Source organism: Gossypium raimondii, chromosome 6 (genome assembly GCF_025698545.1).
Source record: "Gossypium raimondii isolate GPD5lz chromosome 6, ASM2569854v1, whole genome shotgun sequence".
Classification (NCBI taxonomy): Eukaryota; Viridiplantae; Streptophyta; class Magnoliopsida; order Malvales; family Malvaceae; genus Gossypium; species Gossypium raimondii.
The window spans coordinates 57,271,981-57,288,061 of record NC_068570.1 but is presented as its reverse complement, the minus strand read 5'-3'; the positions used below and the strand labels follow the sequence as shown (position 1 = coordinate 57,288,061).

General features: G+C 32.8%; 1 protein-coding gene across 4 annotated transcripts; it reads left to right on the top strand.

Moving 5' to 3' along the window:
* The first annotated feature begins 3,304 nt into the window (after positions 1–3,304).
* Positions 3,305–14,141, top strand: LOC105772559 (uncharacterized). Of its 4 annotated transcripts, none has more exons than XM_012593878.2 (22): positions 3,305–3,515; positions 3,596–4,189; positions 4,324–4,422; positions 4,747–4,898; positions 5,116–5,188; positions 5,959–6,081; positions 6,584–6,692; positions 7,175–7,254; positions 7,439–7,520; positions 8,409–8,548; positions 8,674–8,784; positions 8,885–9,001; positions 9,126–9,215; positions 10,583–10,636; positions 10,738–10,812; positions 10,986–11,061; positions 11,186–11,285; positions 11,373–11,442; positions 12,020–12,093; positions 12,342–12,448; positions 12,538–12,780; positions 13,631–14,141. In XM_012593878.2, exons 2-22 carry the CDS (start codon positions 4,064–4,066, stop codon positions 13,921–13,923), a joined length of 2,394 nt encoding a protein of 797 aa, XP_012449332.1. In that variant the 5' UTR covers positions 3,305–3,515; positions 3,596–4,063; the 3' UTR covers positions 13,924–14,141. The 4 variants fall into 4 exon arrangements, with proteins under 4 accessions (XP_012449332.1, XP_052488928.1, XP_012449329.1 ...); XM_052632968.1 differs by having other exon boundaries at positions 3,308–3,515; positions 12,529–12,780; XM_012593877.2 differs by having other exon boundaries at positions 3,311–3,515; positions 12,529–12,780; positions 13,634–14,141.
* The last annotated feature ends 1,940 nt before the right edge of the window (positions 14,142–16,081 follow it).

The window sequence follows — 16,081 nt, the reverse complement described above, 5'->3', positions numbered from 1 at the left end:
ACCCAGCCCATGAACAAGTCTACTCCTGCCTAAACCTGCTCATGGGTTGGGCCACCTGCTCAGGCTTAAAGGCCCACTAAAAAATGAAAGGGTTTGGACAAAACACAAGGCCCAACAATGGGCTTGGGTAAAATTTTTTTACCTCAGCCTAGTCCAGCCCGAATATTATGTTATAAAATAATGTTATGTTAATTATATATGTTAAATAATAATTATATATTTATATTTATATTTATATTTATATTAAATCATTAATCCAATAACAATTAAACTCATTGCTTAAGACCTAAAAAAAACTTACCCAACTAAATAACCCAACTCAAGATATAAAATTTTAAAATTTATATTTAATACAATAAAATATTTATTATATTTATGTTAGTGTTTTTAATATAAATATTTTTAATGTGTAAGAAAACTTTTATCTTTGTCTTTTTAGTATATTTAGTGTATTATATTTTTTAAAAATAACTTTAAATAAAAATTCATTTTAAAAATTCAAATATAGACGAGCCGGGTTAAGTCTATATTTATTTTATTTTTTAAAATTAGACCATATTTGGACAAAAAATTACTCATTTTTTGGGTTGAGTACCTACCCCAACTTCCTCCCTAATAATATCTATTTAATCTCGAGTTAAGTTTCAATCAATAAATTTCAAGCATGCTTGACAGTTTGGCTCGATTACAACCCTAATGAAAAAAAGGCAAGGTGCTCTTTTGTTTGGTTTGCATGTTACGTCAACAGCATGGGGTCCTGAAAAATATGAGCTTTCAAACTTTTAATGGGGAAATTGAATTTTTTGGGGGACTTCTTTGCAAATTAAATGAACAAACAAAAGCTGAGAATTTGACACGTGGGTGAGACAATAAATGGAAAAGGATAGAGCACATGCTATTTTTTGCCGCAATAAAAGGACAAAACTAGTTTCCATCATCAAAAGAAAAGTAAATTTGCATATATCAGACGTGGATTTCAATTACAATATAATAGGATGGGTTGAATTTCAATTATTGGATTAGGTTATTTTTTTGAAAAATTATAATATCAGATTTCAATAATGAAAACGCTTTTACCCGAAAGTGTTTTCTGCGTATTGACAAGATAACTTTTCTAGCTGGAAGCGTTTTCTGTTCATGTGGCAGAAAAAGTTTTCAGGTGGAAACTTTTTCGACTAATGTGGTAGAAAGCGATTCTAACTAGAAGCGTTTTTCTGTCGATACGTTGAAAATTCTTCAGCTAGAAGCGTTTTTCTGCAAATCCGCTAACATTTCGTTATTTTGACCTAATCCCGTAATTTTTAGAAAATACAAACTAATCCAATAAATTTTTTTATTAAAAAATGACATTTTGGAAAAATTTACTCTATGATGGCATGCAGCAAGGGCACTTTAGAGTTTTTTAGAATGTTTTTAATTATAAATTTTGATGTATTTGTGTTAAACTTATTCATGAGCCGGGCTATTAGATTAAACTTAAAGGTTGATCCAAAATTTAAAAAGATATGAATAAAAATATTAGGTTCGAAAAATGAATTTGGACAAAAAAAATATTAAACTGGTTTAAAATATGAATTGGGCTTGACCTTAAACATTCAAGGTCCGAGCTGCTTGACCCGATCCATTTTCTATGTTTATAATATATTATATTATGTTATATATATTATATAATTTATGCTAAAGGGTCAAGAGAACCCTAAAAAAAAAATCAATTTAGTCATTATGAAAAAGAGTGTATCCAATTAAACCTTTAGTGATGTAAAAAAAATTAATTGACCCCTTCTGCTAGTGGAAATCGTTAGTTGACTGATTTGATCGTGACAGTATGTTGACGTGGTATGCAAATATTTTTTTATTTATATAAAATGGATCGTAACCATTTGTCTAAATTCATCTTAGATAAGTGAAAAACTAAAAAAAAAAATTATAAAAAATTATTTAAAAAATCTAAAATATATATAATATAATATGGAAAAGTTTTCAAAAGCTATCCTATTCTCCACTAGAATTACATGAAAAATTGTAGGTGGGAAAAATGTGTTCCAAGGACATGCACTTCCTCAAAGAACATCACTACACTATCATGCCACCCAATTACAATGTCTCTATAGCTATGAGGCAGTCCCTAAGTGCATGCACTTATGTAATTTGTGAATCAAATTATCTGTGGGTCCAACATCTCTTGTACCGTTTTGATTTTAAATCAGTATCAAATAATTTTTGTTTTGTTCCGGTTAAAATTCAATGTATTTCAACTGTTTTAATGTGTTTCGACTATTATTGATTTGTACCAATCCATACCAGTCAGTACAAAATTTTGATATTTTAAATTAAATTTTTTTTATCTTAAACACTTTAATTTTTCTATAATTATATTTAAAATTAAAAGCTATTGAATTAAATTATTGAACCTAATTAATAATTTTAAAATTTATATTTACATATAAATATATTTATATGGATCTAATTGAGATATATTTGCAAGTATATATAATATATGATAATTTGTTTTTTTATCAAAATAATATATACCGGTGGGCGTACCGTTATTTTATACTGTTGAGGTTGGCAAATATTTTTCAACTCAAACCATGATTTAAAAACATAAAAAAAATTAGTAAATAATCAATCTTTTAAACCAAAGCTTGATTTTAAACTTTGATTTTATCCCAATTCTAAAAGACAATTTGTACCTTTTGGCTTTTGAGAAAGTGCTTTAAATGAAGTTACCTTTTTATCTCCTCATTAAATGTGGTTACAACCACAACCATCTTCATGTATATTGAATGTATCTATTTTTGTCGCACCACCTTGTTCTTCTTCAATTTAATTTTTATTATTTATCTTTAATATATATTTTCAATCTTTTTAAAGGTAAGTAAATATTTAAATATATTTATTCAAAAAATTATTTAAGTATAAGACATATGAGTATTTTCTATAACACATCATTACATTTTTATCATTTTAATAGTTATATATATTCACACAAAGATAAAATGATAATTTCATGTAATGAGACGGGGTAGAGTGTAGTGAGGCAAACAATTACCATAATCATTCTATACACATTATCCAAAAGAAAATCCGCCCTACCTTGTATTACTTTTCAAAATCAATCTGCTCCATCTGAAACAAGTTGATTTAGAATCTATCGAGTGATTCAAATATTGCCATCACTATATTGGTTTACTCAAGGACCATTTCAACACGCCTAAATTTCCTTGTCAAGACCATTCGTTCAAGTCTTCGTCGGCAATGCATATTTCATACCCCCTCCTCCTTTTGGCACTTGGTAACATGAGGAATGGTCAGAAAGAAACCTGTAAATGACTCTTTCGCTCTTTATCGTCTGGAAGGTCACCAAGTTATCAATGTTTCGGGAGGCCTACTTCCACCTTACCTTCGGTTCTCCTCGGAAAATCTTGGTTGCTCATCTTTGCAAATAAACTATCTGTTCCTTCCAAGACGGTCTCGCCTACCCACTTCTGTGCACAAGTCACTCGTTCTTTAAGGTAACTACTCTTCTATTGAGAACGTGACTCTTAGGCTTCCAAATCTCACTTGAATGTAACAACTCTATACTGTCATTTAGAAGGAATAACAGAATAAGTTCCATCACGAGTATTCTCCCCATGCGCTTCGCAATAATGGCAACATCTCAAAGCATGGAACCTCTACTATAAATACGCACAACACTATGAAGAAATGATGGATCCTCAAGCAGTCTAACCTTTATGTTGTCTTCAGTATTCACTTTTGCACCCTTAACATTCTTGCACACTTATCTCCTCCGAGTCTCCACGCTGACTTTCTCAACATCACCACATTCTCCTCCTATGTTCACTTTTGGTGATACATCTATATGTACTTGTATCGGAACAAAAATTGTTGGACATTATTATTATAATTTAAAATTGATATTAATAAAAAGAAATTGTCAAAATTACCCCTCCAATGAAATTTAAACAAATTGGCACACTCCTTTCTCCCTCTCTTCCTTGCCGGACCAATCCATGATCATCATCATCATCTCTGATTCAGAAGAATCGAAGAGAAAAAGATGTTCAATTTCTTGAAAGGAGTGGTGGGCGGATCAGGGGGAGGCCAGAAGGATCTACCTTACAATATAGGGGATCCTTACCCTTCCGCTTGGTCCTCGTGGTCTCACTTTCGCGGCACTTCCAAGGTATTCTTTTTTCTGAATTCTCCATTTACTGTTAACCATCGAATCAAATTCAATCTTTAATCACATTGCCTAACTCATAATCACATTGGATCTTGTACTTGAATCCACTTATTTTTAATACGTTTTTCTTCCAGGATGATGGATCTCCTGTGTCTATATTTTCTCTTTCCGGTAGTAATCCGCAGGACGGCCGTTTAGCTGCTGGTCGGAATGGTGTCAAGCGTCTTCGAACTGTAACTATTCTTTTCTCAATTAAATTGCTTTCTCCTTGTTTATGGCATTTGCGATGATAATCCATTATTGCTTTTTAGTATCACTATGTTTTTGTTTTATATGAGAGTGCATTTTAGTGATCGAGCTAGATTAGATTTTAAGGTGTTATTTCTTCTAAATTTATATTTGCTTTCAATATAAAGCACACCCTTTTTGGCTTTCTCTTTTGCTTTTTAGAAGCGAAAAGCGGGTAGTAAAAACAACAGCCAAAAGTTTAGTCTCACTTGTGTTAGAATAGTTGCTGGATTCTGGACATTGAGATGGTATTTTTGATCCTTCTACAGGTGAGGCATCCGAATATCTTGTCATTTCTTTACAGTACTGAGGTTGAAACTGTTGATGGTTCCGGTACAAAAGTTACCATCTATATTGTCACAGAGCCTGCTATGCCATTATCTGAGAAGATCAAGGAACTAAGTTTAGAAGGTACACAAAGGTATATCCACTTTGCTAAATTCCGTGCTCGTCTTTGCTCTTCTTTTTTTGTTGATTCCGAGAATGCATAACATGTTTTAGTTTCTGACATTGGAATTCACCTATGCCATATTTGAAAAGTTCCTTTCCTTTTTTATGCAATCATACATGGGAGATTGAAAACACTGTATGTTATTTAAAACCTTAATAATTTTGGGGTGTGATTTCTTTGTTGGTAGAGATGAGTATTACGCCTGGGGTCTGCACCAAATAGCTAAAGCTGTGAGCTTTTTAAATAATGACTGCAAACTTGTAAGTATTTCAAACTAGGGCTGCAAGTTTAGATCTTTAGTTGTTGAAAGTTGAAAAATGCTTAGTTATCTTAATAATAATCTGTGTGACAAATTTGTGACTCTAGATTTAGCATCTATCTGACGTGATTGCTGGAAAAATGTCAGTGTTGCATTAACATATGTTAAGAGATTGACACTTTGCATAAGCCATTCATGAATTCTGTCACCCATGCATTTATACAAATAGACACATAATTTCCGAGGTAAGCGAAGGATTTTTTTCTTGTATTACTACATTTAAAATAGACTGAATATGGTTCGGTGGATTTAGCATAAAAGAGTCATATTGAGTGCTTGCGCTTTTTGTTCCCATCATATTTATCAAACCAATCATCATTTTAAGATAGACAAGTTGTTTCTATTACTATTATTTTCTAATTTTATTTTTCTTTGGATTTTCTTTTCACTCTAAATGTAGTACAATCATGCATACACCGATAGTAAGATGTTGACTGGAATCATTTTGAAATGTAATGCATTTACAGAAACTATGCCACCCAGTTTGCATGAGAAGAATGTGCCAGCTTTTCTCTTTAGTCCTCTATGATAGCAAAGTTTGAATCTTATTTGTTTATTCAATGTGCTTGCACTCGGGTTTGAGTGTTTTTTTTGTTGCTGTGTAGGTCATTGATCTAAAGTGTTTTTGTAGAAGCTGCTGATAAGTCTGGATTTTTAATCCCCTCTTATCTCTTTCAAGATCACTTTTTTGACTAGCTTTGGATGGTACAGGTTCACGGCAATGTTTGTCTGGAAAGTGTTGTTGTAACGCAGACCTTGGACTGGAAGCTACATGCATTTGATGTTTTATCTGAGTATGATGGGACTAGTGGAACTGCTACAGGACCAATGCTGGTAATGCTTGTGTTTGGATGTCAGCAAAGTGTTTAAGTTATTTTTGAATCTCAATATGACATATATTATTGCAATCTTAAAATTCGTGTAGGTTTTCATTTGCTGAATTCTAAATATCTTTTTATACAATAGCCAAGTTTTTTTTAATAGATCATTAGAGATGCAACTTATAAACATAACTTTTGAATTCTAAATATCTTTTTAAAAAATAGCCAAGTTTTTTTTTGAGTAGATCATTAGAGATGTAACTCATAAACATAGCCCTTCCTATTTAGTTTTAGTAGTCATTAGATTTTGGCATTGGCAGTATATTCATGTATTAAGTTCAGAATAATTGCAGGTTATCTATTTCTTTTCTCAGCTTAAAGTTTTCACGAATGAAATGTTTCATTCTATTATTGTACAAAATTATGTTATGTGCATATTTATCAGAAACTTTTTCATTCTTTTTTGTCAAAACTGCCTGTGCATAGGTAATTGATTCTTTGTTTGTTTTAATCAGCCGTATGAATGGCTTGTTGGATCACAATATAAGTCGGTGGAGCTGGCGAAGTCTGACTGGGTTGCAATCAGAAAATCTCCACCATGGGCTATTGATTCTTGGGGTTTGGGTAAGTTTTTATTGTTTCTTTTGATATATTGGTGTAATGAATTACATGAGGGTGGGTCAACGGGTGATCACTTAATTTGCACTAATTCTTTGATCATATTTCTTGCGACATTGATCTCTTGGGTGTACTTTCCTTGTAATGTTTCATTTCAAGAAGAGGATACTTCTTGGCATGGGTATCTTTTGACTTTTGTTCGAGTTGATACTGGCTATTATTCTTGTCTCTTAGATTCCTGTGTTGACCGAGAATGCTTAGCTTTATGTTCTCTTTTCAATTTTCAAAAAAAAAAAAAAATTCAATTGTCTTATTGATACACTGTGCATTACAATGACATTCAAAAAAGTATAGTCATATATGCTTGTCTAAAGTGACTGAAGGAAAGAAATCCATGATTTGGTTCAATTTCAGTTATTTTGCTGATTTCTTTGTTTCTTTTACCATGCAATTCTCTATACAATCTGAACATTTTTATAATTTGATAGGATGTCTTATTTATGAGATTTTCTCTGGCATGAAGTTGGGAAAAACTGAGGAGCTGCGAAACACTGCTTCTATACCAAAGGTTTGTAGCTCTTGTTATGATAATGCATGTAATAAACCATTTGAACCCAGATGCCTGCAACATACTTCAAATTAATGTCTAATATTAGTGTTTGTGTTCCTGAGTACTCATGGTGTATGTCGGGTGGTGTTGATCCTTTGCAAGTTTCTTCTCATATTTATCTGACTACTTTCTTGTCTCACAGTCTCTGCTTCCAGATTATCAGCGGCTCTTGAGCTCCACACCTTCACGCAGGTTGAATGCATCAAAACTTATAGAGAATAGTGGTGAGTGGCTGAGTGCCCCCTTTTTTTAGTCTATTGTAGTTTTGGCAACAGTCTCGGAAGTCCAATAAAGCAGTTTGCTTTATAAGCATGAGATTTAGTCATTAATTCTTTGACTGACTACACCTAACTATTTACCTCTTTGGAGTGTCATAGACTGTTCCTTATTCTTGCAACATAGTAAATGTGTTATTTCTTGAATGCAATGCAGTTTTTTGGGTGAGTGGGTGGTTCATTTATTGTCCTTGCTAAGTTAATCTAAACCATTTTAATGGATATGTTATCTTCATTTTGTTATATCTAGGTTTTGGTACTTTTTAGTTGACATTTGATTCTACTTTTTGAAAGACACTTGAAAGTTCCTATTCACTTTTAGCCTTTTATTTTTGGTTATTACTACTTTGAGTTTGTGGGATGCATTGGAAGATAAAAGAGAAACAACCCGTTGATTAAGTAGATAAAATAAATGTTCTAAAGTGATCCATCTACCCCAAGAAATAAGACAAATGAAGATCTGAATTTGAGTTGTGAGAAGTCATCCAAAATAAGGTGATGCAAATGGAAGGATTTGAGTATGACTTGTGGTAATGAAGGCAGATGGTTCACTTGAAAGTAATGTTGGATGCTTTCTGCTTAGAAACAGGGATCTTGCAGTTCCTCATTATTTGATAGTGTTTTTTTATTCAGAAGGTTCCACACGGAGCTATCTGTTTCATGAGGCACTTCTTTTCATTTCTCCTGCTTTATCATCTTATACTTTTTTCTATGCATCTAAGAATATAATATTTTCTGTATATTTTCACACCACCAGTATTTGTTTCTAAAGTTCTTTCTTCTGTCTTGTTTTTGCCTTGTGGCAATACCACATTCTATAATGCTTTTTTCCCCCAGAATATTTCCAAAATAAGTTGGTGGATACAATACATTTCATGGAAATTCTTAGTTTGAAAGATAGTGTTGAGAAGGATACTTTCTTTCGCAAGCTTCCCAATTTAACAGAGCAGCTTCCTCGCCAAATTGTGTTGAAGAAGGTACTTATTTTGAAAGTCAAGTGGGATAAGTCAATTAAGACCAATCTTCTATAACTTTTTTTTTTAAATATAGAAATTCATCCACAATTTCATGACAATTTATGATTTCGTAATTTTCTCTGCAGTTATTTCCTTTATTAACCTCTGCCCTTGAATATGGTTCGGCTGCTGCCCCTGCTTTGACTGCACTGTTGAAGATTGGTTCTTGGCTTTCAGCTGAAGAATATACCCTGAAGGTCAAACTCCTGTTCATTGCTGTTTACTTTATGCTTATAGAAGTCCAGTGTGTGTTTAATCATGTAACCTTGGCTGACTGGATTAGGCTTCTCGTTCCAGGTACTGCCTACAATTATAAAACTTTTTGCTTCTAATGACCGAGCCATTCGAGTTGCTCTCCTACAGCATATTGATCAATATGGAGAATCTTTATCAGCGCGAGTTGTTGATGAGCAAGTAAGCAAATCATGGCAAAGTGATTTTCATGTTTCTCCCTCATTTAGGCAGATTCTTGTTGCTTAACTCGGAACTCCTGATATTATAATAGACTTTGACTGTTCATTTCAATTTTTATAACTAGGTCTACCCCCATGTTGCTACCGGATTTGTGGACACATCATCAATTCTCCGGGAATTAACTCTTAAGTCCATGCTTATAATGGCTCCTAAGGTACATTAATTTTATTGCTGGCAGCAGCTGTGTTACTTGATCCTATTATTTTCCTAATGTGCCTCTGTCAATCATATATTTGACAAGTCAAAGTAGACACATGTTTGTGGATATAATCCTCTAATTACAATGAAGAGCTTACAAAGAAACGAATATAGTCATCTTGGGCAAACACCAGCTTCAACCCTTGAACCCAGGAGTGGGCTAACATAGGGTGGCACGAATCTTTTTTTAGCAATGAAGAAAATTGTGATTGTTCTAATGGAAGGAGGTACCTTAGTGCAAAATGTTACAATAGATATTTATACTTCTGTCATTTGTTTTTGTCGAGTTTGACTGTTCAGCCTAAGCCTTGAAGGTAGTGAATTCTTTCTAGAGTTATATCTCTTTGAAGAGATTCTTTCTCATTGCCAGCTATTGGTGCAATTCTGCTGGTTGATTTTCTTGATGTTGACATATTTAAGTTACTCTTTTGCTCTTTACAAGCTCGCAATGCTATTCATTTAGGGTATGCTTGGTTCAATGGAAAAGTGGGAGGATGGAAAGAGAAGAGTGAAAATGGAAAGAAAATGACTTTCTTGATGTTGTGTGCATTTTCATAGGATTATTATTTTTAAAATTTTGCATTTTGTTTCCTCCCATTTGCCTACTCTACCAAGCAATGTATTTAAAGAAAGTTACTTTTTGTTTTCATTTTTCCATCTTTACTACCAAGCACACTAATAAAAAGAAAGATATATTTTCAATATTTCTATTTTTCTAATCTTTTAATTTTTTGTCTTCCTGATTTTCTTTCCATGCTGCCAAGCCAAAGTCTTAGTATACGAGGAAATGTTTAGGGTTCATAAACTTTTCACAGCTTGACTTTAGAGTTAATCAAAAGATTGCTGGAAACAATTTGGAAATTGCTTTCCATAACTCATTGTGCTCCATAGAGTGGTTTGGGAACGCATTCCCAACTAATCACTACTAAAATTAGGACCTTCACATGAGTGTCAGCTGTCAACACAAGAACAGAAAAATTTAAAAGTAAACTCCCTGTTATATGCCACTGGTCTCACCTATTTTTTGGATGTCAAAAAAGGAGGACAACAATGTGTTGAAGGTCTTATTGTGTGCAAAGTCCAATGGTTTTATTCATGTTGAAAGTGTCTCCGGAACAGATTATGTCAAAAAAAACCCAAAAAAACTCTAGGCTGAGTTCTGCACAAACTTGTGATTTTAATTCCCATATGTTTCCGTATTCTTTCCATCTTTCAATCTTGTTTCATTCTCCATACTATTGAAGCTTTGTGAAAATTTTCTATTTTTACTGTAGATTTCTGATTTCAACCTTTTCTAAGGGTTGCTTTTTCTTCTCATTGCAGCTTTCACAACGTAATTTGTCAGGCTCCCTATTGAAGTATCTTTCGAAGTTACAGGTGTGATTAACATAAAGTTTTCATTTAATTTTTTGAGCATTGTTCCCATAACAAAATCATTTGCTTCATTATGTTCTGTACATCATGGCAATTTTGGGCAGGTTGATGAAGAGCCTGCAATTAGAACAAATACCACCATATTACTGGGAAACATTGCAAGCTTTCTAAATGACGGGGTTAGTAGGTTCTAGGCCAATCCTCATGTGTTTTCATTATCTTACATTTACATTTGAGATATTACTATTTGGTAGCATGATCCTTTCTTTCTCTTCCACTGTGTCTGTTTCCTTTTAAAATTTAGTTAACTACCTCTTGTTGAAAAGTGTCTTCCTTTGCCCTAAAATTGCAGACACGGAAGAGAGTTTTGATTAATGCATTTACAGTCCGTGCATTGCGTGATACCTTCTCTCCTGCCCGAGGAGCAGGTATACATGTGTATTGCTAATGTCTGGTATTCTTGGTTTTGGAAATGGTTTCTTTGATTTTCAAAGCAATATGTTCTTGGTTTTCTAGGTGGCATCAAACTAATATGAAACTACATTATGGCAGGAGTTATGGCTCTTTGTGCCACCAGTTCTTATTATGATACAACTGAGATTGCAACTCGGATTCTTCCAAATATAGTTGTACTTACCATTGATCCTGACAGGTTATGTTATTGTTGATCAGTTTATTTATTTCTGCCTTTTTATTCATCAGTGTGCATGAAAAGTGTGCTCTCTTGTATTCTAAATAGTGATGTAAGGTCAAAGGTATTTCAAGCAGTTGATCAATTTATGCAGATACTGAAGCAATCTAATGAGAAGGTGAGCTTTTAGATGCTTTTTCCTCTTCCACTTCTTTTCCTTTAAATATAGGCAAACGTGACCTGACTACTACGCTGTGCCATCAAGGACAAAATTAAATGATACTCGTATATCATGCATTTATCTTTACCTTCTGCTTCTTTTTATTGCTGATTCTAATGAAATCAACTTGAATTTTACATCCTCAATGAAACAGTTTGCAGCTCTTGGTTTATAGATTTTTAGTACTAAACAATGATTTGAACCTGGCAAAAGCTTCATGCTATGATGCTGCAATTAATTGATTTGGCTGCTTACATCCTTGAATTATTAAATTTTAATTCTATGGTCTTCATGTTTAAACCATTTGCTGGCAACCAGTGTATGGCTATGTTTGGGTGGTAACATCGAATTTGACGTGCTTCAAGCATGTAGGCAACATATAGTAGTTAGTTACGCATACTTATTTTTTATTTAAAATATATCCTAGTGCTTCTATGGTCTATTTCTCATCCTCCTATTATTCTTTCTATGGTCTATTGTCTTTGTTATCTTGTTTTATTTTATAGTGATGCTTTTTCTCTATGATTCTTTATAGAGTAATGCTGGAGATACTGCTCACGCTGGAAGTTTAGGGCTCGCATCAATGCCGGGAAATGCTGGTTTATTGGAGTAAGTTGACAATGTTTACCGTAGGGGGGTCGTATTGATTGCAATCTACCACAAGAGGAACCTGGAAAGTCACTATGCAAATTTTTAGATTCCAATTTGTTTCATTGGAATATTGTGCATTGTCAGCTAGCTTTGTTAGTTAAATCATTTATAAGGGCATGTCTTAAAAATCTTGTAGTTGGGTTACGTTTGTTCTTTTTACCAAGGGTGTAGGTTTGTTGTTGATGACTAAGATTATGACTTTGCAGATGGGCCATGAGCTCCTTGACTCTTAAAGGTAAACCTTCGGACCAAGCTCCAATTGCCGCTTCCAATTCTGTCCGACCTGTGACTACCACTACTGCAGCCAGCTCAGGTATTTACTTTTGGTCTTTACTTTTGCTTGATTATATGCGGTGTTTTTTTCGATAAAACCCATTTCATTGACAATCTTAGGACTAATAGAAACTCCAAGTATGGCACCAGTCCGTGTAAGTTCCAGTTCGGACTTTGCCGATGCTCCCGCACCTCCATCCCCTACTTCAACTGATGGGTGGGGTGAAATCGAGAATGGCATTCATGAAGAACAATATAGTGACAAAGACGGATGGGATGATATCGAACCCCTCGAAGAGCCAAAACCATCTTCAGTCCTTGCAAACATTCAGGCAGCTCAGAAACGTCCTGTGTCACAACCTAAACCTCAAGGTAAATATTGTTCATTCAATTATGGAATTTAGGAGTTAAGTTTCTAGTTTTAATGCTTATGGTCCAGGGCTGGAAAAATACAAGAAATGAATACAAATATCTTATGCTTTGAGAATTTCATAATAAATATTTTAAATTTAGTCCAAGTAGTGTGTAAATAACCGTAAGGATAAATTACACCAATGTCACTAAACTATTAATAAGTTTACTTTTTAGTCACTCAGCTTCAAAAAGTTACAAAATTGTCATTGAAACATACAAAAATTTTCATTTAAGTCATTGGACTGTTGAAATCATTACTGTATGGCTTTTTTCCGTTCGCACCGCCTGCACTTTCCCCTTCTATTCTATAGTTTAGTATTGTTTCATGAAACAGTTTTGAACGTCACAAATCTGTGAAACAAAAATTAAATAATTGTTTTCTTTGAACTCCAACACTGATTGTCAGATCAATTTGAATAAAAAATATGTTCTTCCACTTGTTGATAGGCACTGTTTAACCATACCGATCATTGAATCGTCGCTTAGAATTCACTAGCCGGATTTTGTAGAAAAAGAAACTTAACCCAATGACTTAAATTTTCGAATAATTTAGTGACTTAAATAAAAACTTTCAAATAGTTCAATGGTCATTTTGTAACTTTTTGAAGTTGAGTGACCAAAATGTGAACTTACAAATTGTTTAGTGATATTAGGGTGTAGTTTACCCGAACCATGAATGCTTGAAGGATTTTCTTTGATCATCATTTCTCATGTATATTAGTGTAGATATATGTGGTTCGATTTATATATGTATGTATGTGGTTTGAATCTTCGTCTTTTTTTTTTCTTTTTTTCTTTTTTGAATTAGCAGCTACAAGTTTGAGATCAAAAAGTACAGTGAAGGCGGTGGCGACGAAAGATGAAGATGATGACTTGTGGGGTTCGATAGCGGTTCCTACTCCGAAAATTGCTTCAAAATCATTGAAAGTTAAAACAAGTGGAGCAGTTGAGGATGATGATCCTTGGGCAGCCATTGCAGCTCCCCCTCCTACGACGAAGGCGAAGCCGTTATCGGCCGGAAGAGGGAGAGGAACTAAAGCTGCTGCGCCCAAATTGGGTGCACAGAGGATAAACCGAACATCTTCATCTGGGATGCAATAAAATCACAAGCCATGTTAAACAACATAAATGATGAAAAAGGAAAAAATATATATATAAAGTTTTGTACATTTTTTTTTATTCTTTTTCTCTTATGGTGACTGGTTTCACATTAAAATAACATCGAATCTTTTGTCACCAAGTTGTAGTTGCTAACAATATATATTATTTGATTTGTAATATCCTTCTTTTTAATCCCAAAATCTTGGCTGTTTGATTTACTCTTCATATTATGCAGGTAACAGAAACTAGGCTTTGGAAGACTCTCGGATTGTATAGGGAATTATAACAAATTCGGTGAGTCGATTTCTATTTTTTAAAGTCAAATTTCCTACCAACCCGAGTTTGGATTATTTTGATTATATCATTACTCACCACTTACTCCTTTAGATTGCTTCTTCTACTTCTCCTTCTCCTTCTCCTCATTATTATACACTTGGTGTACTTAAAGTTTTGAGGATTCATTATTCTTAAATATTTTGTTGGTAAAAGTATCATGAAAATTCTTGTAGTTAAAGTCAGGTTACGTTTTGTCTTTTCTACTTAAAAAATAAGTAAATTGGCTTATATATATTAGATCATAGAGTAAATTGATTCTTTTTGTTAAAAATTGTCTAATTTTATTGTTTAAAACTAATATGGCTGACAGAATAATTAAACAGCTACATTTGGTGTGCAATGTGTAGCTCATGCTGATGTACAATGATCAATTTTTAATATTAGAAATAAATAAAATTTTTAATAGAATGATTGATTCTCTCTTTCATCTAACAAATAAGAATTAATTTGTCAATTTTTTTAGTAGAGCCGGCAAAATACAATCAGACTCCTAGTATAAGAACCTCTATGGTACTTTTACCGCTTTGCTCATCTTTAAAATTATTATTTTTCCTTTTAAATTATTTTAATATATATACACTAAAGTGGATAATTATTTGGTAGATCGACAGTGAAAGTTTTTAACTCTACAAGCAAAGTTGAAATTTTGCCATGTGTTTTAAGTTATATATGAATTTTTTTAAAATAAATAAATAAGGTATGTGGCAAAATTTTAGTTGCCAAGGTGGGTTTTTATAGATGTTTTATCAAGGATTTCTCCAAGATTTCACAATCACTGTCGCTTTTTAGCAAGGGATTTGAGTTTGATTAGATATATAAGGGCGCATTTGGTACTTCGAAGCAAAAATTAATTTTCGCTCCTATAGTGCAACCACCAAATTAAGACTTTCCATTTGAAATCATGTGTGATGCAAGTGATTTCAGTGTGAGAGCCGTCATTAGACAAAGAATTGAAAAGGAGCCACACAATTTATCTAGCCTCAAAAACTTTAGATGTTGTAGAAGGCAACTATTTGTACTACTAAAAAGAATTAGTTTTATTTTATTTTTAACTAGTTTTTAACCCTACTTAAAATCAAAGTAATTTTACATGAAAATTGGATTCAATATCATAAACTTTATTCGAGATAAAATATTAATTTTGAAAAGGAAAATGTAAAATAGAAGATTGACATAATGATTATTTTGCCTTCCAATTTTGTAAAAATAATCATTTTAATTCTATATTTAATAATTTTTATCTCTTTTAATATTTAAATTTTTATTTTTGCTAAATAACCCGAACATAGATAAAATTTAACGCTCGTTAACTTTGCTACTAACCTACACTAAATATTATTTTGTTCGGGTTGTTTGTTAATGTAATAGACCTAACAATTGACAATTCCAAGCTATTTATTTCCTTAATAGTGTGTACTTGGATCATATCAATAGCTTTCACAGTTTTCAAATCATTTTAAATTATTTTAAATTCAAATAATGTACTTTTTGAGTTCATTGTAAATTCCATTCAAAATGAGTCATTTTGTGATATATAGTCATTCAAAGTGAGTCATTTTGTATTATTTGGTAAAATCATTTCAAGTCAATCTAAATTTAGATTATTTCAAAGTTCAGATTATTTTGATTTCAAGTTATGGTTGATTTTTTATACTAAAATTAGATTGAATCATATTTAAATTCAGGTTAAGATCCGAATTAAAAGTTTAAAATGGATGGCAAACATGGGGTGGGAGAATTCACTTAAGCATGAAAACACATAACCAAAGATGCATGTGATCATGCATGTAATCGTCACTGCATATGCATGGGGAGCTCCACA

What these genes read in the sequence shown, in the direction of transcription:
- LOC105772559 (XM_052632968.1), top strand. Translation starts at nt 4,064, where the DNA reads ATGTTCAATTTCTTGAAAGGAGTGGTGGGCGGATCAGGGGGAGGCCAG. An exon ending in GTGTCAAGCGTCTTCGAACT is followed by an intron (nt 4,423 to 4,746) that starts GTAACTATTCTT and finishes ATCCTTCTACAG; the next exon opens with GTGAGGCATCCGAATATCTT. An exon ending in ACACTGCTTCTATACCAAAG is followed by an intron (nt 7,255 to 7,438) that starts GTTTGTAGCTCT and finishes CTTGTCTCACAG; the next exon opens with TCTCTGCTTCCAGATTATCA.